Raw genomic sequence first — 26,897 nt, 5'->3', positions numbered from 1 at the left:
TATGCCATTTACTCATTTGCTTTTGGAGATGTTCATTGATTTGAATATAGGTATTTTATTGGTTGGGTGCTGTGGCTCACACCTGCAATCCTAAGCTTTAGGAGGCTGAGTCAGAAGGATGCCTGGGCCCAGGAGGTCGAGATTGCAGTGAGCCGTAATCACCACTGTACTCCAGCCTGGGTGACAGAGCCAGACCCCATCTCTTAAAAAAAAAAAATACTATATTTACCTTTCTCTCTCTCTCTCTGTCCAATACACCCAAATATTCCCGTCCCCACTATGGTGATTTACCTCTTCATTTTGTTTACAGTGTGTGTGGAGCGGGGGTGAGAGAGCCGGCGTGCAGTTGCCTTGGTTCAGCAGCCAGCCCATCGCTCCTGCCCAGTGTGACTGTGAATACTAGGTGTATGTTACAACCGGGAGCGGTGTACACTTGGGGAAGCGCATCTTTGGAAACTTTGGTCCGTAGCGGCCGCTAGGATTCTCCGCAACCCCGCACCCCGGTGTCCAAACCGCCTGCCCCGGCCCAGACGCAGCCGCCGCGCCCGCCCACCCGGCTGCGCCCCGGGGCGCGCGCCCGTGCCCGGCCCCCGCCCGCGCCGCCGCGCCGCTCCGGAGCCCGCTGCGGTCACGCTGCGCCCGGCGCCGCGGGGTGGGCGGCGAGGCACTCGCGAGGCGGACGCTGAGGGCTTCCGCGCGGGCCACCCGGGTCCAGCGCGCTCCGCCGGGAAACTTCTGCGGGCGCCGGGCTGGAGCTCCGGGCAGGTCCGGGAAGGAAAGGTAAGATGGTGAGCCCGAGGGCGCTGCGTCCGCCGCCTTCCGCAGGTGTCCGCACCCTCGCACCTCGCGGCCGCTTCGGGCAACTTAGCGGGCGCGGCTTCTGCTGGGCCGCCGACCCCTGCGAGCGCTTGCGTCTGGCTGCCTTGCGTTCCCGCGCTTCCCGCGCCGCTCCTTCCCGGCTCCCGTCAACTCGGCGCCCTGGGGTCCGGGGTCTGGGGTCCCGGCTGTGTCTCCGCTCACAGCTCGGAGGTCTAGGGGACCCTCTGCTGCGGTTCCTATCCGCGCCGACCCCTGAAGAACGCGAGTCGTCTGCCCTAGAGGCTTCTGGGCGAATATTCCTCCCAGATCTTCTCCCGCAGGTCCTACTCTGGCCCCAGGCACCCTGGATCCCAAATAAACAGGCCAGTTTTGCAAAGGAGAAAAGCCGTTCCTAGGGGCCCTTGTCAGTCCTGGGGAAGTCATGCCACCGCCGGGAGTTTCCTTCCCCCCCCACCCCCTTCCCCGGTCTGTAAGCAAAGGGCCTGACTGGTGTCAGTGCTCTCACACTGTTCTCACAGAGTTGGGGGTACGAAAAAGCTGCCTCATCAAAGGTCGCGCTGACCTGTTTTCTCTATTTGGGGATCCCCTTGCCAAAAAAGAAATTTGCCAACCACTAAATTGTCTTATCACCATGTCGGTTACAGTGGTATAGTTTTGAGGGTCTGTATTTTAGGCAAAGATGAAAGACACAATCAAAATACAGTAAGAGGGGCAGTGCCAAAAATTTAGCCAGAAGACATTTGCAGAAAGTGAAAAATTCTGTTTGTAAATAATAAATGGAAAAGTAGAATTAGAAGCCCACTTTTGAACGCAATTTGATTTACTAAACTTCGTTGCTTCCTGACTTTTCACTCTAATTCTGGTAGTTAGCTATTTTGAATTTGCAAACCTACAAACTGCAATTGAGTTTTATAGCAGCCTTAAAAAATTATTGTTGCCTGTTCATACTAAGTTTAGTGGCTATTTTTTTTTTCTTGTTTTTAATTCTACGGACTGTTGCATGAAAATATCCTTGTGAGTACAATAACTTGGCATTGTTCTTTGTGACAATAGAAAACCAAACAAGAACTACATGAGACAGAAAATATAAACAAAAAATTGGATCTCAGTTTCTATATTTGCAAAATGAAGAGCTCTGGCTGATCCCAGATTCCAGATATCTCTGAGGTTCTTTTCTGTCCTGAAAAATCTGTGTGTGTGTGTGTGTCTTCAGGAGTTTGGGATACAAATATTAATTGAAATCTAAGATATTCTCTGTCCTCAAAATTTTATACATTTAAATGGGAAATATTTGATAGTTGAGTTTCTTTAATCATATCAGTCCCTCAAAATAGCTGAATCATGGTGCATCTTCTGCCTCTAAATGGTTACATTCTATGCTATTAAATAACAGTGTGTCATGGGAAACAAAAATCCCATACTTTTCACCACAAGGCTGACTAACACGGTTGACACTAGAGCACTGATGCCTACTTATTTTGAAACAGTCTCCAGGAAGAACTAAGAATGTTATGAAGCATTTGCTACAGTATGTGAGCATAACACATAAGCAACATGGCAGGCAAGAAATTTCAAAACTGCTTTGGAAATATCCATGATAGATCTGAAAGTCTGTAAACTGCCGTTGAGATCACATTTTGTAATTATGGTCATTGGTCAGCTGGGATTATGAGCTCTCTCGAGAGAATGAATTTCTCTCCAATTAATAGAAGAGTATATTGAATCACCGATACGATTGTTTTAAAGGAAGAGAGAAAATGTTTCTCCCTCTTATCTAAGTAGTTATAAGAAAAAGTCTTACAAGGAAAATTACATTAGGTGTTTTCTAAATTAAATAAATAACCGAAAGTTCCTGACTGAAATTACCTATAAAAATGCAGGGTCCTCCTCCAACCCAGAGAATCCAGGGATTAATTCACACAGACTTATAGCGAGACTTTCTTATTTTGTGTTCTTCAACAGAATAATAACCTCCAGTGACTCTGGCACACTGAAATTGGCCAGGATGGGATCATGAAGGAAGGTGTTGTGGGGTAGTATTGGAAGGACAAGCAACTGGCTAAGCTTATAGAAGAATCTCCATCCCTCTGAGCTTCATCCTCCACTCTGAACAATGCTGACAATAATATGGAGGTTTCAGAGTTGCTGTGACTCCTAAATGGATGTGTGTTTGTAGGAATTAGTACCTGCATAGAGAAAGAGCACAGCTGATCTTGGTTCTTCCTGTCTTCTTTGCAAGGTGTTTGTTTCCTAGCTGAACAAATTGCAGCTGAATTGTAGATAACAGCTTTTGCTTTTAATTTCAAAAATTCTATGTGGCAAAATCTTGATAATTGTTGAATCTGGGTAACAGGTATATGGGAATTTGTTGTATACTATTTTCTCTATTTTTGTGTGTGTTCAAAATTATCAGAAAAAAAATTTAAGTGTGAATCTGAAAAAAAAAACCCCACTTTGAGTTATTTCTAGTCCAGGATTTCATTTTACATTGTATGTTTCATTTTACATTGTATTTTTTAATTAGTGAATATTTAAATATAGAGAAATATAAATTATGTACTATATAGGGAGTGGATGGGCAACGACTGGTCCTGGAGAACAATCCATGGCAGTCTTCAATTTTTTGTGTGGAATATTTTTTTATTATGAAACAATCTAAAGAAAATATGACAGTGTTGATGGTTGTTAATTCTGGTTGTTGGGTTCTTGGATTTTTTTTAATGTTTATATTTAAAATTTTTTTACATTGGTATAAAATCACCATATTGTTTCCCAAAATCATTATAAGAATACAAATAATGCAGCTATTTTTAAAAAGGTAAAAATAGTTTCTATCCCACTATCAAGACATATTCATCTTTAACATGAAGTGAAAATCATTGCGTATGTCTTTCTATTTTTACACAAATAGGATATGTCGGTTGGGCTTGGTGGCTCACGCCTGTAATCCCAGCACTTTGGGAGGCTGAGGCGGGCGGATCACCTGAGGTCAGGAGTTTGAGACCAGCCTGGCCAACGTGGTGAAACCCTGTGTCTCTACTAAAAATACAAAAATTAGCCAGGCATGGTTGCATGTGCCTGTAGTCCCAGATACTTGGGAGGCTGAGGCAAGAGAACTGTTTGAACCTGGGAGGTGGAGGTTGCAGTGAGCCAAGATCGCGCCACTGCACTCCAGCCTGGGTGACAGAGCAAGACTCTTTCAAAAAAAAAATAAAATAAAAAAATAAAAAATAAAAATAAATAAATAGAAAATAAGGATATGTCAAAAGATTAAAAAGAAATGCTTTTATAAAAAATAGAATTGTTAAATAAGCAGAAGGCCATTAGCCTGAGGCTTTCTCCCTACTTTGAGTCCCTATGTGAAAAACTGACTAACTTTGTACATAAACAAACAGAAAACTAACTCAACAGTGTATTTTTTGTAATAGCCAGGTTTCAGCCAATCACAGGCAGCCAGCTCATCACACTATGCCCAAATAAAGCAGATACAGAGCTGTAGCCAGTCGAGTGATTTTGGTTTTTTACTTCTGTGATCAGTGTATAAAAACTGCAGCTCATGCTGCTGGATAGAGCTCTGTGAACCTCTTCTGGTTGTGAGTGCTGCCTGATTCGTGAGTTGTTTGTTGCTCAGGTAAACTGTTTAAATTTAATTTATCTAAAGTTTTTCTTTTAACAGGATGATACTGTATATGCTTTTTAAAATAAAAAAATTATATTTTAACAGAAGAAACTGTAGTGAAAGTGAAGGAATTGCTGAATTTGACATCAGTATTTCTTCATTCTTAGAGATAACAGGTTCTAAACAAGTCTTCCAAACTAAGAGAAAAGATTCTGAATACATCTTGAGATCAAGATTTTTTTTTATTAATTTTTTTTGCACACAAACCAATAAACATTTTCTAAAAATACATACAAACAAAAAGATGCGTATCAAACATATTAGGAAGGTTGCACATAGGAAGACAGGGAATAGAAATGGGGAGTGGGAATTAAAGAAAATGAGAGAGGGACTTTATATGGATCAATGATAATAACTCAATCCTCTATTTGACAAAGAAGAAGGAGAAGGAAGAGGAAGAAAAAGAAAGTGGGATAAAGGATCAGAAAGGGAGGAAAATAGAAAAAATTAGAGTATGACTCCAGGGTAGACCTGTTTTGTTGTCGCTGGGTTGGTTGGTTGGTTTGTCTGTTGCATTTTTCATGTTTCGCCATGTTGGCCAGGCTGGTCTCGAACTCCTAGCCTGAAGTGATCAACCCGCCTCGGCCTCCCAGAGTGCTGGGACTACAGGTGTGAGCCACCACGTCCAGCCCCCACATTGCTTCTGGCCTCCGTGGTAGACCTCCCAGATGGGGCAATCGGGCAGAGGCGCTCCCCACATCCCAGACCGGGTGGCCAGGCAGAGGCGCTCCTCACTTCCCAGACGGGGTGGCCGGGCAGAGGTGCTCCTCACTTCTTCCCAGACGGGGCACCCGGGCAGAGGCATTCCTCACTTCTTCCCAGACAGGGAGGCCAGGCAGAAGCGCTCCACCCTTCCCAGACGGGGCGGCTGGGCAGAGGCGCTCCTCACTTCCCAGACGGGGCGGCCGGGCAGAGGCGCTCCTCACTTCTTCCCCGACGGGGCAGCCGGGCAGAGGCGCTCCTCACTTCTTCCCAGACGGGGCGGCCGGGCAGAGGCGCTCCTCACTTCCCAGACGATGGGTGGCCGGGCAGAGGCGCTCCTCACTTCCCAGACGATGGGTGGCCGGGCAGAGGCGCTCCTCACTTCCCAGACGATGGGTGGCCGGGCAGAGGCGCTCCTCACTTCCCAGACGGGGCGGCCGGGCAGAGGCGCTCCTCACTTCCCAGACGATGGGCGGCCGGGCAGAGGCGCTCCTCATCTCCCAGACGATGGGCAGCCGGGCAGAGGCGCTCCTCACTTCCCAGATGGGGCGGCCGGGCAGAGGCGCTCCTCACTTCCCAGACGATGGGTGGCTGGGCAGAGGTGCTCCTCACTTCCCAGATGGGGCGGCCGGGCAGACGCGCTCCTCACTTCTTCCCAGACGGGGCGGCCGGGCAGAGGCGCTCCTTACTTCCCAGATGGGGCGGATGGGCAGAGGCGCTCCTCACATCCCAGACGATGGTTGGCCGGGCAGAGGCGCTCCTCGCTTCCCCAACGGGGCAGCCGGGCAGAGGCGCTCCTCACTTCCCAGATGGGGTGGCCGGGCAGAGGCGCTCCTCACTTCCCAGACGGGGCGGCCGGGCAGAGGCGCTCCTCACTTCCCAGACGATGGGTGGCCGGGCAGAGGCGCTCCTCACTTCCCAGACGATGGGTGGCCGGCAGAGGCGCTCCTCACTTCTTCCCAGACGGGGCGCCCGGCAGAGGCGCTCCTCACTTCTTCCCAGACAGGGCGGCCGGGCAGAGGTGCTCTTCACTTCCCAGACGGGGCGGCCGGGCAGAGGCGCTCCTCACTTCCCAGACGATGGGTGGCCGGGCAGAGGCGCTCCTCACTTCCCAGACGATGGGTGGCCGGGCAGAGGCGCTCCTCACTTCCCAGACGATGGGTGGCCGGGCAGAGGCGCTCCTCACTTCCCAGACGATGGGCGGCCGGGCAGAGGCGCTCCTCATCTCCCAGACGATGGCAGCCGGGCAGAGGCGCTCCTCACTTCCCAGATGGGGCGGCCGGGCAGAGGCGCTCCTCACTTCCCAGACGATGGGTGGCTGGGCAGAGGTGCTCCTCACTTCCCAGATGGGGCGGCCGGGCAGACGCGCTCCTCACTTCTTCCCAGACGGGGCGGCCGGGCAGAGGTGCTCCTTACTTCCCAGATGGGGCGGATGGGCAGAGGCGCTCCTCACATCCCAGACGATGGTTGGCCGGGCAGAGGCGCTCCTCGCTTCCCCAACGGGGCAGCCGGGCAGAGGCGCTCCTCACTTCCCAGACGGGGCGGCCGGGCAGAGGCGCTCCTCACTTCCCAGACGGGGCGGCCAGGCAGAGGCGCTCCTCACTTCCCAGACGATGGGTGGCCGGGCAGAGGCGCTCCTCACTTCCCAGACGATGGGTGGCCGGGCAGAGGCGCTCCTCACTTCTTCCCAGACGGGGCGCCCGGGCAGAGGCGCTCCTCACTTCTTCCCAGACAGGGCGGCCGGGCAGAGGTGCTCTTCACTTCCCAGACGGGGCGGCCGGGCAGAGGCGCTCCTCACTTCCCAGACGATGGGTGGCCGGGCAGAGGCGCTCCTCACTTCCCAGACGATGGGTGGCCGGGCAGAGGCGCTCCTCACTTCCCAGACGGGGCGGCCGGGCAGAGACGCTCCCCACCTCCCAGACGGGGCAGCGGCCGGGCAGGGGCTGCAATCCCAGCACCCTGGGAGGCCAAGGCAGGCGGCTGGGAGGCGGAGGCTGCAGCGAGCCAAGACCACGCCACCGCACTCCGGCCCGGGCAACACCGAGCACCGAGTGAGCGAGACTCCATCTGCAGTCCCAGCACCTCGGGAGGCCGAGGCGGGCAGAGCACTCGGGGTCAGGAGCTGGAGACCAGCCTGGGCAACATGGCGAAATCGCGCCTCCAGCCAAAGGAGAAAAAGCAGGCAGCGGTGGTGGCGCGCGCTGGCAATCCCAGGCAGCCCGCAGGCCGGAGCAGGAGAATCACGGGAGCCGGAGGCAGGGAGTCTGTAGCGAGCCGACTAGATTCCGGCCTGGGCCACAGAGGGAACAAAAGAAAGGAAAAGAAGGAAGGAAGGAAGGAAAAGATTTTTTAAACATACATTAATTTAGACAGTCAGAGGCTCCCTGTTATAGGATGGAGCACTGGGTAGTTTTACATTACCTATAGTTTCACTTCTAGTCATATCCCAATTTTTATTATTTATTTATTTATTTATTTATTTATTTTTTGAGAGAGAGTCTCACTCTGTCACCCCAGGCTGGAGTGCAGTGGCGCGATCTCAGCTCACTGCAACCTCTGCCTCCCGGATTCAAGCAATACCCCTGCCTCAGCCTCCCGAGTAGCTGGGATTACAGGCATGCACCACCATGCCTGGCTAATTTTTGTATTTTCAGTAGAGATGGGCTTTTACCATGTTGCCCAAGCTAGTCTCAAACTCCTGACCTCATGAGGTGATCCTCCCACCTGTCCTCCTAAAGTGCTGGGATTACAGGCATGAGCCACTGCACTCGGCCTGTATTTTATTTTTTTAATTTTGGAGACAGGGTCGCACTGTGTCACCCAGGCTGGACTGTAGTGGCATGATCACAGCTCACTGCAACCTCAACCTCCCAGGCTCAAGCAGTCCTCCCACCTCAGCCTCCCATGTAGCTGGGACTACAGGCACGCACCACGGCACCCAGCTTTTTTTTTTTTTTTTTTTTTTTTTTGTAGAGTTAGGGTCTCACTATGTTACCCAGGCTGATCTCAAACTACTAGGCTCAAGGCATCCTCCCACCTCAGCCTCTCAAAGTGCTGGGATTACAGGCATGAGTCACTATACCCAGCCCCAATTTTAAAAATATGTTTATATTGTGAGGATCTATAACATTTGCATTGTGTTTTTAAACTTCATTTCAGATACAATTTTTTTTTTTTTTTTGAGATGGAGTCTTGCTCTGTTGCCCATGCTAGAGTGCAGTGGCGCAATGTTGGCTCACTGCAACCTCAGCCTCCTGGGTTCAAGCGATTCTCCTGCCTCAGCCTCCTGAGTAGCTGGGATTACAGGTGTGCGCCACCACGCCCGGCTCATTTTTGTATTTTTAGTAGAGATGGGGTTTCACCATGTTGCTCAGGCCGGTCTCGAATTCCTGACCTTGTGATCCACCCACCTCGGCCTCCCAAAGTGCTGGGATTACAGGTGTGAGACACCACACCTGGCCATTTCAGATATAATTTAGTCTTAGTTTTATAACTAAATGAAATCACTATGAATCACTGGTTCTTTTACCATGGCATCTCAAGTATCAACTTTTGATTCATCCTTTGATTGGCTAGATTTTGTCAGTGTGTCTGTTTGTTTCCAAGAAGGGCTCATTTCCTGTGTCTTTTTATGTTTGAAATGCCCATGTTTCTTTCCAGATAGTCCCTGGCTCACGATGGTTTGACTTAACCATTTTTCAACTTTATAATGGTGCAGAGACAATACACAGTCAGTATGCTCAACTTTCGGTGTGGTTACACCCAAGTAAACACATCATCATCATAAATTGAGAATACTGTAAGTCAAACGTGTGTTTTTCAACTTACGATATTTTCAACTTACCGTGAGTTCATTGTTCATTGGGGAGCGTCTGTACTTGAATGACCATTTGGCTGGCTGTACCATTTTTGAGCCAGTTTCCTTACCTGCGGATTATATAGCCTTTGCTCCATTCACTGCTAGCATCTAATGTGGCTGTAGAGAAGTCTAAGTTTGGTTTCAAAATTTCTGACTGGGCGCAGTGGCTCACGCCTGTAATTCTAGCACTTTGGAAGGCTAAGGCGGGTGGCTCACTTGAAGTCAGGAGTTCAAGACCAGCCTGGCCAACATTGTAAAACCCCATCTCTACTAAAAATACAAAAAATTAGCCGGGTGTGGTAGCGCCTTTAATCCCAGTTACTTGTGAGGGTGAGGCAGGAGAATCGCTTGAACCCGGGATGCGGAGGTTGCAGTGAGCTGAGATTGTGCCATTGCACTCCAGCCTGGGCAACAAGAGCGAAACTCCGTCTAAAAAAAAATTTCTTCCCTGCAATTGATTTGCTTTTTCTGCCTGGAGTCCTAAAGTATCCTTTATATTCCTGAAGTGTAGTAATTCATGCTATGTCATTGTTAAGTTCTGTATCAATTTTTCATGGAACCTGGTGCATTCCTTCTATTTCTATTCTTTCTATTGGAATAGTCTGTTGTTCTTAATTTCAGGTTTTTTTTTTCCCATTATGAATGCTTTTTCTTTCCAATTTTGTAATTCTCTACTTCAAAGACACCAATTATTCTTACACTGTCTCATCTTTGTTCTCCATGATTATGTTATCTTGTTTTAATTTCTCCTCTGTTTTCTTCATTCACTGTACTTGTCAAAATCATTAAAATGTAACTGATTTATAAATGAAAGTGTAGCATGGTATAAACAGAAGCAGGTTAGATATGAGGATATTTGGATTCTAACTTGGCCAAGTCTTTCTTAAAGAGGTTTTCTTGCTTGAAAAATAGGAAAATAACTACCCCTTCCTCCTGCCCCCAGTATTTTTGGAGCTATGAAATAATATACATGTAGTAGTTCACACAGGTTCTGACACAGGGTTGCTACTCAACAGATGCTGGTTATTATTACTTATTCCTCCATTCAAGATGCAGGAGGGGTGGTGTTAGAATTCAAGTTCCAAACACATGTTACATTATAATTGTTCTGGAAGTCACAATGCATGAAGGATAGATAGTACCTTTTCCCCTATGTTATAAAGAAAATTTAACCTCCATGAGAAAAAGATAAACAGAAGCACTTTAACACATTCTGTTTGGAATTTATTTTGTGGAATCTCAGCTTATTTTCTGTTGTTTGAGTTCATTTTCAAGTTTATATTAAATCTTGATAATGCATGGAAACCCACCAACTAGTGGAGCATCCTTGATCAATACTTGGTCAGATATGAAAGGAAATTTAAGATAATGATTCTAGTCTCATTAAGACTTTAGACTGTTTTAAAATGTAGCATTTCTTTAAAATTTAGTATGCAACAAGTGACTTTATTTATTTTTTATTATACTTTAAGTTCTAGGGTACATGTGCACAATGTGCAGGTCTGTTACATATGTATACATGTGCCATGTTGGTGTGCCACACCCATTAACTCATCATTTAGCATTAGGTATATCTCCTAATGCTATCCCTCCCCGCTCCCCCAACCCCACAACAGCCCAGTGTGTGATGTTCCCCTTCCTGTGTCCATGAGTTCTCATTGTTCAATTCCTACCTATGAGTGAGAACATGTGGTGTTTGGTTTTTTGTCCTTGCGATAGTTTGCTGAGAATGATGGTTTCCAGCTTCATCCATGTCCCTACAAAGGACATGAACTCATCCTTTTTTATGGCTGCATAGTATTCCATGGTGTATATGTGCCACATTTTCTTAATCCAGTCTATCATTGTTGGACATTTGGGTTGGTTCCAAGTCTTTGCTATTGTGAATAGTGCCGCAATAAACATACATGTGCATGTGTCTTTATAGCAGCATGATTTATAATCCTTTGGGTATATACCCAGTAATGGGATGGCTGGGTCAAATGGTATTTCTAGTTCTAGATCCCTGAGGAATCGCCACACTGACTTCCACAATGGTTGAACTAGTTTACAGTCCCACCAACAGTGTAAAAATGTTCGTATTTCTCCACATCCTCTCCAGCACCCGTTGTTTCCTGACTTTTTAATGATGGCCATTCTAACTGGTGTGAGATGGTATCTCATTGTGGTTTTGATTTGCATTTCTCTGATGGCCAGTGATGATGAGCATTTTTTCATGTGTTTTTTGGCTACATAAATGTCTTCTTTTGAGAAGTGTCAGTTCATGTCCTTCGCCCACTTGTTGATGGGGTTGTTTGTTTTTTTTCTTGTAAATTTGTTTGAGTTCATTGTAGATTCTGGATATTAGCCCTTTGTCAGACGAGTAGATTGCAAAAATTTTCTCCCATTCTGTAGGTTGGCTGTTCACTGTGATGGTAGTTTCTTTTGCTGTGCAGAAGCTCTTTAGTTTAATTAGATCCCATTTGTCAATTTTGGCTTTGCAACAACTGACTTTAAATGAGTTTTAATGGCTGGGCACAGTGGCTCACACCTGTAATCCCAGCACTTTGGGAGGCCAAGACGGGAGGATTATTTGAGTCCAGGGGTTTAAGACCAGGCTGGGAAACACAAGGAGACTCCATCTCTAATATAATAAAATAAATGAAATAAGTGTTAGTTAGTTTATTTGTAGATAAGGTGTATTTTTAGTTAGTAATATTTAAAATAGATCGCAGTTTTGAAAACTGGACTTAAATAGTGTTAACATTTGAATTTCACTAAAATGTAGGCTCCATGAGGACAGGTTTTTAATGAATAATAATAATAAGTATTATTATTATTTGAGACAGAGTCTTTCTCTGTCGCTCAGGCTGGAGTGCAGTGGCGTGATCACAGCTCTCTGCACCCTTGACATCCTGGGCTCAAGTGGTTCTCCTGCCTCAGCCTCCTGGGTAGCTGAGAATACAGGTGCATGCCACCATGTCCACCAAATATTTTTTATTTTTTGTAGAGCTGGGGTCTCACTTTGTTGCTCAGGCTGTTCTTAAACTCCTGTGATCAAGCAATCCTCCTACCTCGGCCTCCCAAATTGCTGGGATTATAGGCACGAGCCACTGTACCTGGCCCTGAATTATTGCATATATTAATTCACAATATTTTTAAGGCCATTTGAGAGCTAATGATACAGTTAATTATGTTATAATGCATGTTTTGAAAGTAAGCATTATTCCAAAAAATTGACATATTAGGGAACGATTTGGGCATAATACAACTTTCGTGTTTGCTTATGCATGTTTTACCCAGAAAAAACACTGGGTGAATGCATTAAATTGCAACTAGCTGACCTAAGCCATGTAGGGATACACAAAATGCAAAATGCAAAATGCAAACACATACCTCTCAAACATCTACCAGCTATCTTGGTTTGCCATGTATTATTCTGAAAATTTACACTTTGCTATCCTTTCACACTTGTGAACTTTCCTATATAAAAACATGCTCATTCTAGGATTTAAGGGCTGAGAAAGAGCACAGTTTTTATTCCTTCTTCCACCGCTTCACCATAACTCACAAATTGCAACCATTCCTATACCACTTCCCTAGCAAGTTTTTGGCCTTTTTTTTTTTAAGATCAAGTGCCATATTTGTGTATTTTTAACCATTTAAGATAGATAGATATAACTGTGCTATTGTTTTTATTAAATTCCTATCTTTTAAAGAATGTGCCACTGATGAAGATTTTAAGTGTTATATTCCTAACCCCATTTTCTTGTGAGCCCTGTGGTTGTTATTGCACAGTTTAGTACAGTGCAGTGACTGTTTAGGATCACATATGTTGTTGTGTTACAGTAGAATTGACTCTAGTTGATGAAAGTGGCGTAGAAGTGCTATTAAGTGTCATGTTGTTGAGACAATAAGGGTGATATCTACATCTGGCATTCTCTCTACTAAAAGAGTCCTAATGTGACTCCCCTGACCCAGATGTGTGGTCCACCTGGTTATTTAGCCAGAAAAAAAGAAAAGGCAGAGATTATGGCCAATTAGCTATCATACATGATCTTGTTAGGGCTGTTTGCCAGGAAGTAACTTGAAAACTTGATCTAAACATAGGAAAAGTGAGTTCATTTTCTGCATATAGGTCACTTAAAGTAAAGGAAAGCAAAGGTTATCTACCATTGATTCATATAAAGAAACGACTGTTTAATGTATCTAGTTTCTCTTGCATCTTTCATCAGGAATCTCTCTTCAGTAAACTTACTGCATGATGTCATAGCAGCTCATCAAAAGGGAATGGCTTCCTGCTTATGCCTTTAACCATTTCCAGGATATGGAGAAGTCAGAAGAACTTGAGCAGAGTCTGTCAGTTATTTAAAACAGTCTAATGGCAAGCTTGAGAAGTAGAGACTTTACTGCTGCTTCTTCAAATTAAGGATTTTCGCAACTATAGGGCTGAGTGACTCAACGGTAGGACCTACCCTCCTATCCCTCTGTGCCTCAAAAAACTGTAGCTTCTCAAGAAGACATTTAAATTATTTAATCTAAACTGAAGAAAGAAAATAAGAATGTCGTTGATTTGTTTTGTTCCAGTAAGTCCAGATATTTATTGAAATTGTACCTGTAGCAGGATATTTTGGTGGTAAAGAGAGCAGACATGGCATCTGCCTGCCTAAGAGTGAATCTGGGCTCTATCATTCATGTTTCCTTAGGTAACCAACTTAACTTTCCTAATACCTCAATGTTCTCATCTTTAAAAACTGGACAATAAAACTATCTTCTCAGTAAATGCTAGATGCTAGTAGTAGCAAATGAGGATCAAGAAGATGACAGCTGGATATTGCCTTCCCAATGCTGAAGTCATCTGGCCTTGGTGGCGTCACACAATTTGAAGAAATACAGAGTTAATTCTTTTGAGTTTCTCTGGGCTGTATTTTGAGTGTCAATCTCTGAATATATGTAAAACATTAAGTATTTGCCCTATCTTTATGGCTCAATGTTACAAAGAACTGACTGATCTGAAAGTCAACCATGAAAACATGGTATTCCAGGAATTTTGGAGATTTGTATATGAATGTCATAACTATTCTGGAAGTTGCCCATGTGTTCAAATGCTTAACAGTATGGTGACTGCCTGACTATATGAAAGGAAAACCTCTTCAGTGACACTGGGAACCACAGTGAATTTAATGTAATTCCCAGGGTCTCTCATAGGGTCTTGTTTTCCAGGTTCTATCAAGGAACGATTCTCAGCTGATTTTCCTGATTTAAATCTAGCAAGGATTGAGTGTCTTCAGCTTCACAGATCTATATTCTAATTCCATTATAAAATATGCATTATTAGATTAATGAAAAGCCTCATATACAGTGAGTACTTATAACTGTTTATGTGTGTGTTTAGTTTTTTGTTGCTGTATAAAAAATGACTACAAACTTAGCATCTTAAAACAATAAATATTTGTTATCAGTTTTTGTGGGTCAGGAGTCCAGGCACTGTTGAACTGGATCTTCTGCTCAGGACCTCCCAAGCCTGCAGTCAAGGTGTCAGACACACTGAGCTTTTTATTTGGAGTTTGGGCTCCTCTTCCAAGCTTCTCAGATGGTTCACAGAATACTGTTCTTGTGGTTATAGGACTAAAGTCCCAGTTATCTTGCTAACTGTTGGCTGGGACTTCAAGCTCATAGAGGCCACCTGCCATTCCTTTCCTTGGAAACCCCACAGGCAGTTCACTTATGGATGTTTGCCTTTTTCCAGTAGGAGCACGTCAATCACTCTGACATCCAATCTCTCTCCAGTCCTATGATGGAGTCCTATATAACTTAACATAATCATGAGAGTGACTATTCCACCACCATTTGCCATATAATGTTACCTAATCAAGGGAGCATCTATTCCATTCCATTCACAGGTCCTGCCCACACTCAAGGAGAGGGAATGATACAGGGCATGTATACCAGGAGGTCAGGAATGTTGAGAGCATCTTAGAATTCTGCCTACGACTGTATGTGATAAAATGAGAGATCAATCATGGATAGAGATAAATGTGATGTTAGCTGAGACATGAGAACAGAAAAAAGTCCAGCGTAGCCTGTCGGCATGTTCTCTGATTTCCTCAAGTCTCCAGGAGACTCCAAGATCTCATTGATAAGGAGGATCAAAAGCATGCTTCAGCCTGAGAGACTGGTGGTACATGAAGAGTCTCCAAGTATTGTGTGAAAGCAAAGGCTGGTGTGGATACTCTGGAATCCACATCAGAAGATGAAATGAGAAAATTAAACCATGTAATATAATTGCTTGGGAAAGGGGAACTGTCCTCAGCCAAAAGGAAAAAAGTGATACTTCCCTTGGTAGGATAAAGGAGCAAAGTGCTGTAGTGGGGTTGGCCACCCCTGTAGGCAGAAACCAGATGGTGACATCTATGCTTTGGGTAACATCTGACTGATGGCAGCATATGAATGTTGTAACCAATATCATTTACATTTCCATCAACACTCTGTTCTGAATCTTGGATAATTCTTCCACATTTATACACTTATGCATTATACATATGCAGTGTTTGCACAGCATCATGCCAAGTCTTTTCATTTCTTCTCTCTGTTACTTGAGAGACTCTAGATCAGCACTGTCCAATAGAAATATAATGCAAGCCACATAAGCAACATGTTTTTAAAGTAAGAACAAGTGAAGACAGCTTTAATAATAGGTTTTACTTAACCCACTATTTCTAAAACACTATCATTTCAATATGTAATCGATATAAACATTAATGACATATTCTTTACTTTTTTTTTGAGGCTGAGTCTCGCTCTGTTGCCCAGGCTGGAGTACAGGGGCACGATCTCAGCTTATTACAACCTCTGCCTCCCAGGTTCAAGCAATTCTTCCACCTCAGCCTCCCGAGTAGCTGGGATTATAGGCACCCACCATCACATCTGGCTAATTTTTGTATTTTTAGTAGAGACGGGGTCTCACCATGTTGGCCAGGCTGGTCTTGAACTCCTGGCCTCAAGTGATCTATCCTCCTCAGCCTCCCAAAGTGCTGGGATTACAGGCATTAGCCACCACGCCCAGCCTATTCTTTACTTTTGTACAGTCTTCACAATCTATTGTGAACACTTTCATTTCTCCCTATGCTCTTTTTAAATAATTTTAACAACCCTAGTTTTTATTTAGCATTGACCTGTGTGATAGTAACCGCTAAATCTCTCCCCCTTTATCCTACCCCTTATCCTCTGCTGTAAATTCTACTAGACTCAGAGCATCAGATTAAACATGGCTAAAACTGAGTTCCTTTTTCCTCTGACTTTTTCCCTAACTTCAAGATCTTGTATAACCCCCAAATGTCTTCAACCCTTCTTTGTTCCTCTGTCTCAATAGATCCTTTCACTTCTTCCTCATAGTCTAATACATGCTGCCCTTTTTTTTTTTTAAATTCAACACCTAAACTGTTGATTCAGGAGCTTTCTGACTTATTAACCCTTATCCCAAGCTTATTTCAAACACTGTTTTTCTACCTGTGCACTCTTGTCTTTATTAGTGAATGTTTACTAAAGACCACTTTGTGCTAGACAGAGGAAAATTTCAAATACACACACACACACACACACACACAAAATGATCTATCAATAAAGCTGTTATTCTACACACACACACACACACACACACACACAAAACCATCTATGTTCATTTTTTAAAATGCTTGAATATGTAACCCAACTGAAAAAATTAAAAAATTGTGATGCTTTAAAAAGGAAAAATATACATAATGGTCAATATGACACAATCTATGATGGAGGCTACGTAGACAGATAATAAAGGCCATAAAAACTCAGCTTACAAGGTGCACTTCAGGCCACCATGGTCAGGAAAGACTGCTGCAAAATGTCCACAAGCCTTCATCCCTTTTGGACTGATGAGTGTACGGAAGGAAAACGTCTTTTCACAAAGGATGGAAGTGAGAACACATGAAGAGGAAATGTACCTTTCCAGCTCCTTAAAAACAAGGATTAAAATCCAGATCCTTTATTCTGTGGAATGTTCTGGTGTCTCTTTTCCCTCCCCCACCCCCACCTGTCACCTCCTTCCTATCTCTTGGATTTGTTCAACAATTCTTAACCCTGGCTGAACATCAAAATCCCTGGGAAGTTTGTGAAAAAAATTCAGTGCCCCGGCGACAAAACAGGCCAGTTAAGTAACAGTCTCTGGAGTTGGGCCCCAATCAAACACCTGGTGATAAGACCTGCAGTCTTAATTCAGTTCTGCCACTCAGCTCTATATTTTGACCCATGTTTGGAATCATCTTCTACTCCACATCATATGGAGTCATGTCATTTTAGAGCTCTTATGATGTTGTCCAATTCTTTCATTTTACCAATGAGGAAACCGGTCTAAGGAGATGAAAATCACATAGCTATCTAGGGATACAGCTAAGACTAGAACCCTTCTCTTGGGTGGAATCTTAGTTCCATTATAAGCAATGTGACATTGAACAACTTACTTTTTCGCTGAATTTAAATTTTCTTATCTGTAAAATGGAGATAATAGTACTTTCCTCTTGGGGTTGTTAAATGAGATAATTTTAAAAATATGCCTGGCACATAGTTGCTGGGTAAATGTACCCCCTCAAGGACAAGTCGAAAAAACTAAGAAAATGAGAATTTAGCTTAGGGAACACATGCCAAAGTTGAGAGCTGATCCCAATTAATAAGTAGAATATTGATGGAATTTTGAGTTTGTGGGTTGCTTAGCAACCAAAACTCACTCAATACCACTGACTACCCAAGTCGTTGTTTTTAATCAAAGCAGTAAACTGTTCTTAAGGAGTTCAAGGTTGTGAACAGACAAAAGGATTCCCTTATGCATTTGGGGTTGTGCCAGGCATTTTGAAAAAGTGATGCCCCAGCTCCTCTGTGTTTTTGCACTTAAACATCTTGGACATTTGGATCCCCCCAATTCTGTGCCCATAGATGACAGAAGATGTTACAATATCTGTTACATCGGATAGAGAGTGAGAAGGGAGAAGGCAGAGTGCTTGCACTTCTGTACCAATGTATTAAGCCAAACTGATGGCGTGCTAGGGCTGAGAAATAGAAAAGCATTTGTCTTTGCCCCTGCTGCCCTTTAGAATTTCAGTCTAGGAGAGGAAACCAGTCAATATTGAATAATACAGCAAATTATTCATGAGCGGCTCTCTGTGTCCCTAGCAGTATTCTAAGAGTTACAGACTGAACAGTACAAGAACATATAGGGTAAGTCTGAAATATCCATGGTTAGGATTTTTATTTTCTTGGCAAAGCAGCCCTGGAAGAATATCCCATTTGGGTTCCCCAAAACATTAATATTTGATTCACAGTCTTGAGAGCTGGCACTGAATGTTGGAGAGGGTCTAAAGAGGGGTGGAGGGGAATTGGAGCTCCATGCCACCACCTGTTGTACCTGAAGCCAGAGACTCAACCAATCTGTGCCCTTCTTTTCTCATTTGTAAGCTGGGCATGATGATTTAGATTCTGCCTCCCTCGTGGCAATGAGATAATAAATGCAGAAGTTCTGTTGCAATAAATGCAGTTTCTAGCTAATTTGCCAGCAGGTTTACTTTGCATTTCATTGAGCATCCTCATATCTTCATTTACATTTCCTATTCCTTTATAACTCGTAATCTTAACAATTTAAAGAGAAAACCCAGATGAGCTTGGAACAACTGTGTTTATTTGCACTTAAGTTTGTCTTCATCATTTGTAGCTCAGTGTGCTAACTTGTTTTGCAGTGAAGATCAACTCTAGTGCTTAGGAAAGAAATCCATTGTGCCGCTTTGGCATGTCAGCATTTATTTACGCAAAACATGACCTCAGGCTTACAGGCCTTTAAGGCAGACAGCTGGTTGATGAATCATGTTGGACATTCATATAGTGCTGCTGGCACATGTCAGAAGGACACTCCTGCTCATCACCTGCCCCTGTCAGTTCTTCCACTTCTAATAAAGCATATCTGTTTTGGTGACCAAATAAAAACACAACAAGTGAAGAAGGGCTGGGTGTGGAGTAATTTAATCAGGGCAAGTCAGCACGCTGCATTGAGCAGTACAGTATCAAGGATAAAAAGATGGTTTGTAACAGCTGAATGAAACGAAGCAGATTAGAAAAGGCGGAAGCACAGTTCCCCTTATAATCATAATGGGTCATGACCCTGGAATGCAGGAGCCCCAATATATCCTACAAATCAAGATTTTTAAGGAGACAGGATTCCCAGAAGTTCCCTTCTGAATTGCCACGAACGTTTTACATGGCCTTTCTCTATTAGCATCATTTTAACATTTCGCTGAGGATTATAAATTTTTAAGGAAGTTCAAACCAAAGTTCAGAGCTCCACTAGCAAATCTTTTTAATACTGGCTTTCGTGGGTGTGTTTGGTATCCTGAAGAATTGATTGATTTAAAATACCCTAGTTTTGAAACAGCAGGGAGACTGACATTTCCAGCCTGGTATTTTGCAGTTCTCACTACTCATTGTATTTTAAAAATAATTTTTCTTTGTTGTAATATCCAGTAGAATAGAATTTTGTGCTTTGTTTAAAAGAGGAGAAATTGAACATGTTCAGGATGCTGGCCTGTCTTGAATTTCATCACCATCATCTCATAGATTGATTGGTGGAGAGAATAATTAGGGATATGCAGGATGTTTGAAATGTATTTGAAAACAAGCAAAAACAACAATATGACTATAAGTTGTTAAGTCTTTTTTTTCTTTTTTTTTTAAATGATTCACCTGGCAGTGTTCTTAAAGTCATTACTTACTGAGAAAAGAATCACTATCCAAGATGAAAAATCAGGAACTTCAACAACAGCTCCTTTATTTCCATTTCTACTTCTGTTGGTGATTACACTGTTCCATTTTTTACTCCAGCTAAGTCATTTTCACCTCTGTGTATTTTTTCTCCTATGGGGCAAGATCTGTGATATCTGATAGTTTATTAACAGGTGTGCTGGAAATAATCTATTTCAAAAATAAAACTAAATATAGCACACCAGTTCAAGGCTTTTGAATGTTACCATTGTTTTAAAAAATCAATGTCATCAATGCTTTACATTGAAATCATTTATTGTTAGGAAACCGGGTGGCAAATGATACATCTATCCTGTAGCTCTGTCATCATGGCTAATGCTCTCCTGACTCAGATTACATATTAGCATTTCCACCATATGGCTGAAAGGGTAGAGAATGTATGTGCAGAGGAACAGAGTTGGTAATATTTTTGACCATCTGGTAAATAAATACGTAAGTAACAGGAATATTAATATTTATTTAGTCATGTGATGCAAACTTTAACCTGAAATAACCACTAATACAACAAAGTAGTACTACATTTATGTTTCTCAAATAATTTCAATCTAATTTATTAAACATTTTCATAGTCAATTAATGCTCTTAGAATGCGACTTCTGTTTCTTATGTTTATTGATATAGTAGGGTTCCTTATCATGCCAAATTTAAAAATCTTTCATGAGAGGCCACATGATTGGACCCAGCACATGGGCATGAGTGCCAAAGTTCTGCTCTGCCAGTGACCACTGTGTGGCCTTGGATAAATTACCTGACCTCTCTAAGCCTCAAATTAATGTGTAAAGAGTGAATAACCTATTATCAGACAGTATCCCTCAAAGGGTGGGCCATGGAGGACCATGGATTAACACATCAGAATCACATGGGGAGCTTAAAATACAAACATCTGGGCCCCACCTGCAACGATTCTGATTCATGTATCTGGAAGCAGTCCATGAATCTGCAAATATATATATAATATATATATATATATATATATATATATTATATATATATATGTATATAAATACAGAGTCTTACTCTTTCGCCTAGGCTGAAGTGCAGTGGTACGATCTCGGCTCACTGAAGCCTCTGTCTCCCAAATTAAAGCGATTCTTGTGCCTCAGCATCCTGAGTAGCTGGGATCCCAGGTGCGCACCACCACGAATGGGTCATTTTTGTATTTTTAGTAGAGACAGGGTTTTGCCATGTTGGCCAGGCTGGTCTCGAACTTCTGGCCTCAAGTGATCCACCCGCCTCAGCCTCCCAAAGGGCTGGGATTCCAGGCACACGCCACCTCGCCCAGCCCGCATTTTTAGTCACTGTCCCGAGTGATTCTGAGGTACACTGAATCACTCCCATAGAGACAAGATTAATATAGAGCACTTAGCTACCTTGAAAAATATGTAGCTAATTTTAATAAATATACTTTTTATACCATAGAAATTTAACACCCATCAGCATTTGTGCTTAAAATACTCTAACTTCATAGAAAATAGGAGGTCAGCTTGCTAAGTAATGCTGCTGATCATTAAATATACCTCACAATTCTCCTTTTTGTTTAATTAGATCCTTTATCTTTTTTCCTCTTGCATAGGAAATACCAAAATATTTGCAGACTGGATCCAAATCAGGAGCCCAGATGAACTTAAAGAAGCGAGCATGGGATTCTTAGTTTTACAAGATCCATACACACGAAGCCTTTAATCAGCATCAACTCCAGTGTCTTTTTTCTCTGGTTTTGTGAAGACTGCGTAAAACTTTCATGATGGAAAACCAAAGGACTTAGTTATCTGTTTCAGTGTCATCTAAAGTCAACTGAAAAGTGAAGCAGGCAGTAATACAGCCATGGAAAGAAATTCAAGTTTATGGAAGAACCTAATAGATGAACACCCAATCTGCACAACCTGGAAGCAAGAGGCCGAAGGAGCCATTTATCATCTTGCCAGTATTTTATTTGTAGTAGGTTTCATGGGTGGCAGTGGATTCTTCGGGCTCCTTTACGTCTTCAGTTTGCTGGGGTTGGGTTTTCTCTGTTCTGCTGTCTGGGCTTGGGTAGATGTCTGTGCAGCCGACATATTTTCCTGGAATTTTGTACTGTTTGTCATCTGCTTCATGCAATTTGTTCATATTGCATATCAAGTTCGCAGCATAACCTTTGCCCGAGAATTCCAAGTGTTGTACAGCTCCCTTTTCCAGCCCCTGGGGATCTCTTTGCCTGTCTTCAGAACGATTGCTTTGAGCTCTGAAGTGGTTACTTTGGAAAAGGAACACTGTTATGCCATGCAGGGGAAAACTTCCATTGATAAACTCTCCTTGCTTGTTTCAGGAAGGTTTGTACCTTTGGTGCTTGCATGTCATTCCTCAAGTATTAGTTGTTTGTGTTTCTTTCCACTATATTTTTCCATCTCAGTATCGCATAGTCCTGGGTGGCATTTAGCACCCTGAGGCTTGAGGAAGTCTTTGATACTTGAGTCACAGACATAGCCATTTAGAGTATATGGCATTATTTACTTGAAGCAGAAAATAATCAAGAGCCTTAATATTTCATCTTAGAAATCAAATTACATGAATCTTAAAATTAAAGTATGAATTTGTTTATGTGATATATTTGTTTCCTAGATAATTACTGAAAGTCAAGAAGAGGATGATGTCAGCTTGAATTAATAGAATACTTATATTGGCGTGCAAAGTATTTTAAAGACTCTTTGATAGGGCTTTAAGTAACAGAGAACATTTAAATTTTATTATTATCTTTTTTTCTTCAGTAAATTCTAGCAATTGCCCATGAGAAGCAAGCTGGGGAGACACTTCAGGAACAGATATAGAAATCTAAACTTTGAAAACAGGCCAGGTGCGGTGGCTCACACCTGTAATCCCAGCACTTTTGGAGGCCGAGGCAGGATAATCACCTGAGGTCAGCAGTTCAAGACCAGCCTGGCTAACACTGTGAAACTCCCATCTCTACTGAAAAAATACAGAAACAAAACTATCCAGGCATGGTGGCACGTACCTGTAGTCCCAGCTACTCAGGAGGCTGAGGCAGGAGTTGCTTGAGCGTGGGAGGCGCAGGTTGCAGTGAGCTGAGATCGTGCCACTACACTCCAGCCTAAGGAACAGAACGAGACTCTGTCTCAAAAATAAAATAAAATAAACTTTGAAAACAAAGTTTGGGAGAGGAAACAATAATGGGATTACTCACGGTTTTCAAAAAGTTAAAAATTTGGCTTACAGGCCAGGCGTGGTGGCTCACGCCTGTAATCCCAGCACTTTGGGAGGCCGAGGGTAGTGGATCACTTGAGGTCAGAAGTTCAAGACCAGCCTGGCCAACATGGTGAAACCCCGTCTCTACTAAAAATACAAAAAACTTAGCTGGACATCGTGGTGCACGTTTGTAACCCCAGCTACTCGGGAGGCTGAGGCACAAGAATCGCTTGAACCTGGGAGGAGGAGGTTGCAGGGAGCCGAGATCGTGCCACTGCACTGTACTCTGGGCGACAGAGTGAGACTGTGTCTCAAAAAATAAATAAATAAATAAAAAATAAAAATTTGGTTTACAGAGGTATTTGCAGAACTCCTCTATGTTCTTAAATGTTTCCCTACTTAATTTAAAATCCGACAGAGTCCATTAAAATGTTTTATTGAAGTATAATATGCACACATAAATGGACATATATCATAAATGTACAACTTGATGAATTTTCTGATGAATTTCACTCAATATTCCAGAATCCTGACTATGTAAGGAACATGATAACATGAATCTTACAGGATATTATGTCACTTACTATAATCTATGAATTTAATGTTTTGCCTTTCAAAATCATAAAGGGCAAGAGTCATCAGGGATCTGAAATACACTTCCTCTACCCCCCACCCCTCCCCAATTATGTGCTCTCTTTCTCCTTCCCTTAAAAATGTTGTTCTTGTGTTATGATAGGATCAGAGTGACAGTTGATGGCGAATTTCTGCATTACATTTTCCCCCTTCAGTTCCTGGATTCTCCTGAGTGGGATTCACTGAGACCCACAGAGGAAGGCATTTTTCAGGTAAGGGATACCAGAACACACAGCACTCCCTCTTTCAAACAGATGTTTGTTTAAAAATAAGTAAACAAATAAACAGAAAAGTGGGTAAGACAAGAATATTTTAAGACTTTGGAATGTACTTTGCAGCATACATGACTTTCCCAATTCTGCTGGACTCCTGATGATTAATGCCACTTTATAGGTCCAGTGATGAGAAGAACAGGTGCTACATATGACAGGAAGGAGGCTGTGATCAATACTTTAAGCTTTACTTTGCATAACTGCATATTTAGGAATTAAAATATAATTGAGATTTGACTAAACACTGCTAATGCGACGTCTAGAAAACATCAATCAAGAACAAAAAACTGCACTTATTAAAAAATAAATGATTTTTAAAATTTAAAATGCCAGTGGATTTCAGTTGTTTTCCAGCAACAGAATGCTAAACTTACTGTCATTACTCTGCTGCCATGTCTGGCAGTTTTGAAAGATAATCATTTCAGCAGGTTTCATTTATTTTGTTACACAGTTTTCTAATAAATATATGTGTGTATGCAACAAACTCAAATATGTATGCAAATTAGGTATATAAATTCTATTTTCTACTGCAGAAACTGCATTAAGGTTAAATGTCCACAGTCTTCAGAATTGACTTGGAAATATTTCTGTAACATCAACCAACTTTTTTTTCCCTTCAATAAAAGAAATGTAGATACTGGAACTTAGAAAAACAGATTGAAGATGGCTAGAACATTGTGATTATTCATATTATAAATTACGTATGTAGTAACACATTTTGTAGTTTCTATTTTTGCAATATATTGTAGGTCAGTGGGCTTTTTCAACCTTAAAAAAGGCAGCAGGTGAAATTAATTTAACATTTGGGGTAGAAAAAATGTGGGAGAAGTTTTCTTGCTTCCACATCTGTTTATGTGTGATCTTGTGTTTTTTAGGTAACCCTCACTGCAGAAACTGATTGTCGATATGTGTCTTGGAGGAGAAAGAAATTGTATCTGCTCTTTGCTCAGCATCGTTATATCTCCCGCCTGTTTTCAGTGCTAATTGGCAGTGACATTGCAGATAAACTCTATGCCTTGAATGACAGGGTATATATAGGAAAAAGATATCACTATGATATTCGGCTACCCAACTTCTATCAAATGTCAAGTCCAGAAATACGCAGATCACCCCTGACACAACATTTTCGGAATTCCAGACGATACTGTGATAAATGATATCAAAGTCTGAAATTGATAAGTATAAAAAAAGACTCTTTCTTCACCATTCCCCAAATGAAATAGCAAAATACAAAAAAAAAGCTCCCTAATGTTTTTATAAATCAAATTTAGAAGCGAGATGCCATTGCCAACTGTTTTATTCAACAACTGCATTGTGAATAAACTTTACAAATTTTTCTTGTATTTCTCATTATTATAATTGGGGAGGGGGTGGATAACTATGGGCAATTTGCCCTTTTCTGCATCAAAACTGGGAGAATGAAATTCCACATTCTCAACTCTTTTCTTACATATACTCAAATGCATTGTCTTGCCCTGTAGACTCAGGAGTTGCTTCTCAAGAAACAGCCAGCAAGTATTCTCAGCCTGAGAGTGGGTTGCTACTGTCCACATAGGCATTTCCAGAATTCACTTTTTTGCTACAACCTCCAGTGAAAGCAATTATTTATTTTACTTGATATGACTAAAAAGTAGAATAAATGCAAGAGATAATAATATGTGAATCTTGAAGCCTATTTTATTGCTGCAAATGAAATAACATTTAAAAAGAAGCATTTCCTGGAAAACAAAGCTGCCTGATGATTACTAAGTCAAAAGAGTACTCCTGAACCAATAGTAAAAATGTTGCACAGTGTTTCAGTTTCACGTGTTCAGCGGAAAGAGCTTTCAGTGGTGTTGAATGGGCAGCGAGGGTTCACAGGGAATGCTCAGCCCACCACACAAACACAAGGGTCTGCCTCACAGCAAGTGCTTCAGCTTTGTGAAGAACTTAAGAAAGAACCCTAGTTGGAGATCTGATCCCTTCCTTTGGAAAACTGGTTTTCTGAAGATCACATGCAGACTATGTTCTTTAATACAGAGATACATTATCAAATATTTAACAAGTGTGTACTGAGCACCTTCTATGGCTCTAGGTGCTGACATGGGCATGGGGATACATCAGGTAACAGATGGAGATCCCACCCCTCATAAAGCTTACATTCTGGGGATGCGGGAGACATAATAAAGTAAATCAGTAAATATTTAGAAGGTGATAGTACCAAAGGGAGTGATAAATTAGAGAAGGTGGATAAGAAAGGGCATTGCAATTTTAATAGGGTGGTCAAGGAAAGCCTCCACAAAAAGGAATGTTTGAATGAAGACCTGAAAGAGGCAATGGAAGAATCCATGCAGATATCTGGGGGAAGAGCAATTTGGGCAAAGGGGACAGCAACTGAGCAGGCCCTTAGGCATGAGCATGACTGGCCTGTTCCAGGAGCAGCTGGAAGGCTAGCGTGGCTGGCACAGAATGAACAGAAAGTAACTGTGGGCAGACTGGGTAAGGCCTAAATAAGTCATGGTAAGGACTTTGATTTTTTCTAAGAGTGACCAGAAGCCATTGTAGGGTCTGAAGTAGAAGAGTGATATGATCTGCCCCATGGTTTAATAGGATCACTCTGGCTAGCCTGCTGAGAATAGACTAGGGGGAGGAGAGAAAAGAGTGTACTTGGAAAGTAAAATGAGGATTAAGAGTGAGATGCCTGCTAGACACTGAAATAGAGTAGATAGCTGGAGATAGGAGCCTGGAGTTCCAAAGAAAAGTCTGGGCTATAGAGACAGCTTTGGGAGTATTTAGCATATACATGGTATTTAAAGCCATGAGTCACCATGAGATGGCCAAAAGAGTGAGTGTAGATTCAGAAGAAAAATGGTCTGAGGGCTTGCCTTGGAGCACTCCGTTGTTAAGGGGACAAAGATGGGGGAAGAGTCAGCAAAGGATCTGAGGAAGAGCAGCCAATGAA

The 26,897-nt window shown here is 42.6% G+C and overlaps 1 protein-coding gene across 1 annotated transcript; it reads left to right on the top strand.

The window, feature by feature from the left end:
- The first annotated feature begins 598 nt into the window (after positions 1 to 598).
- Positions 599 to 25,667, top strand: POPDC3 (popeye domain containing 3). Its single transcript, XM_003258386.2, has 4 exons — positions 599 to 780; positions 21,445 to 22,180; positions 23,788 to 23,896; positions 24,832 to 25,667. Exons 2-4 carry the CDS (start codon positions 21,696 to 21,698, stop codon positions 25,111 to 25,113), a joined length of 876 nt encoding a protein of 291 aa, XP_003258434.1. The 5' UTR covers positions 599 to 780; positions 21,445 to 21,695; the 3' UTR covers positions 25,114 to 25,667.
- Positions 25,668 to 26,897: the final 1,230 nt, after the last annotated feature.

This window comes from Nomascus leucogenys, chromosome 3 (assembly GCF_006542625.1).
Source record: "Nomascus leucogenys isolate Asia chromosome 3, Asia_NLE_v1, whole genome shotgun sequence".
Classification (NCBI taxonomy): domain Eukaryota; kingdom Metazoa; phylum Chordata; class Mammalia; order Primates; family Hylobatidae; genus Nomascus; species Nomascus leucogenys.
Note: the sequence above shows the minus strand (reverse complement) of the source record. Positions and strands in the feature narration are given on the sequence as shown.

Coding starts and splice junctions, on each gene's coding strand:
- POPDC3 (XM_003258386.2), top strand. CDS start 21,696: ATGGAAAGAAATTCAAGTTTATGGAAGAACCTAATAGATGAACACCCA. Junction 22,181..23,787: donor TCCTTGCTTGTTTCAGGAAG/GTTTGTACCTTT, acceptor GTGTTATGATAG/GATCAGAGTGACAGTTGATG. Junction 23,897..24,831: donor CAGAGGAAGGCATTTTTCAG/GTAAGGGATACC, acceptor TGTGTTTTTTAG/GTAACCCTCACTGCAGAAAC.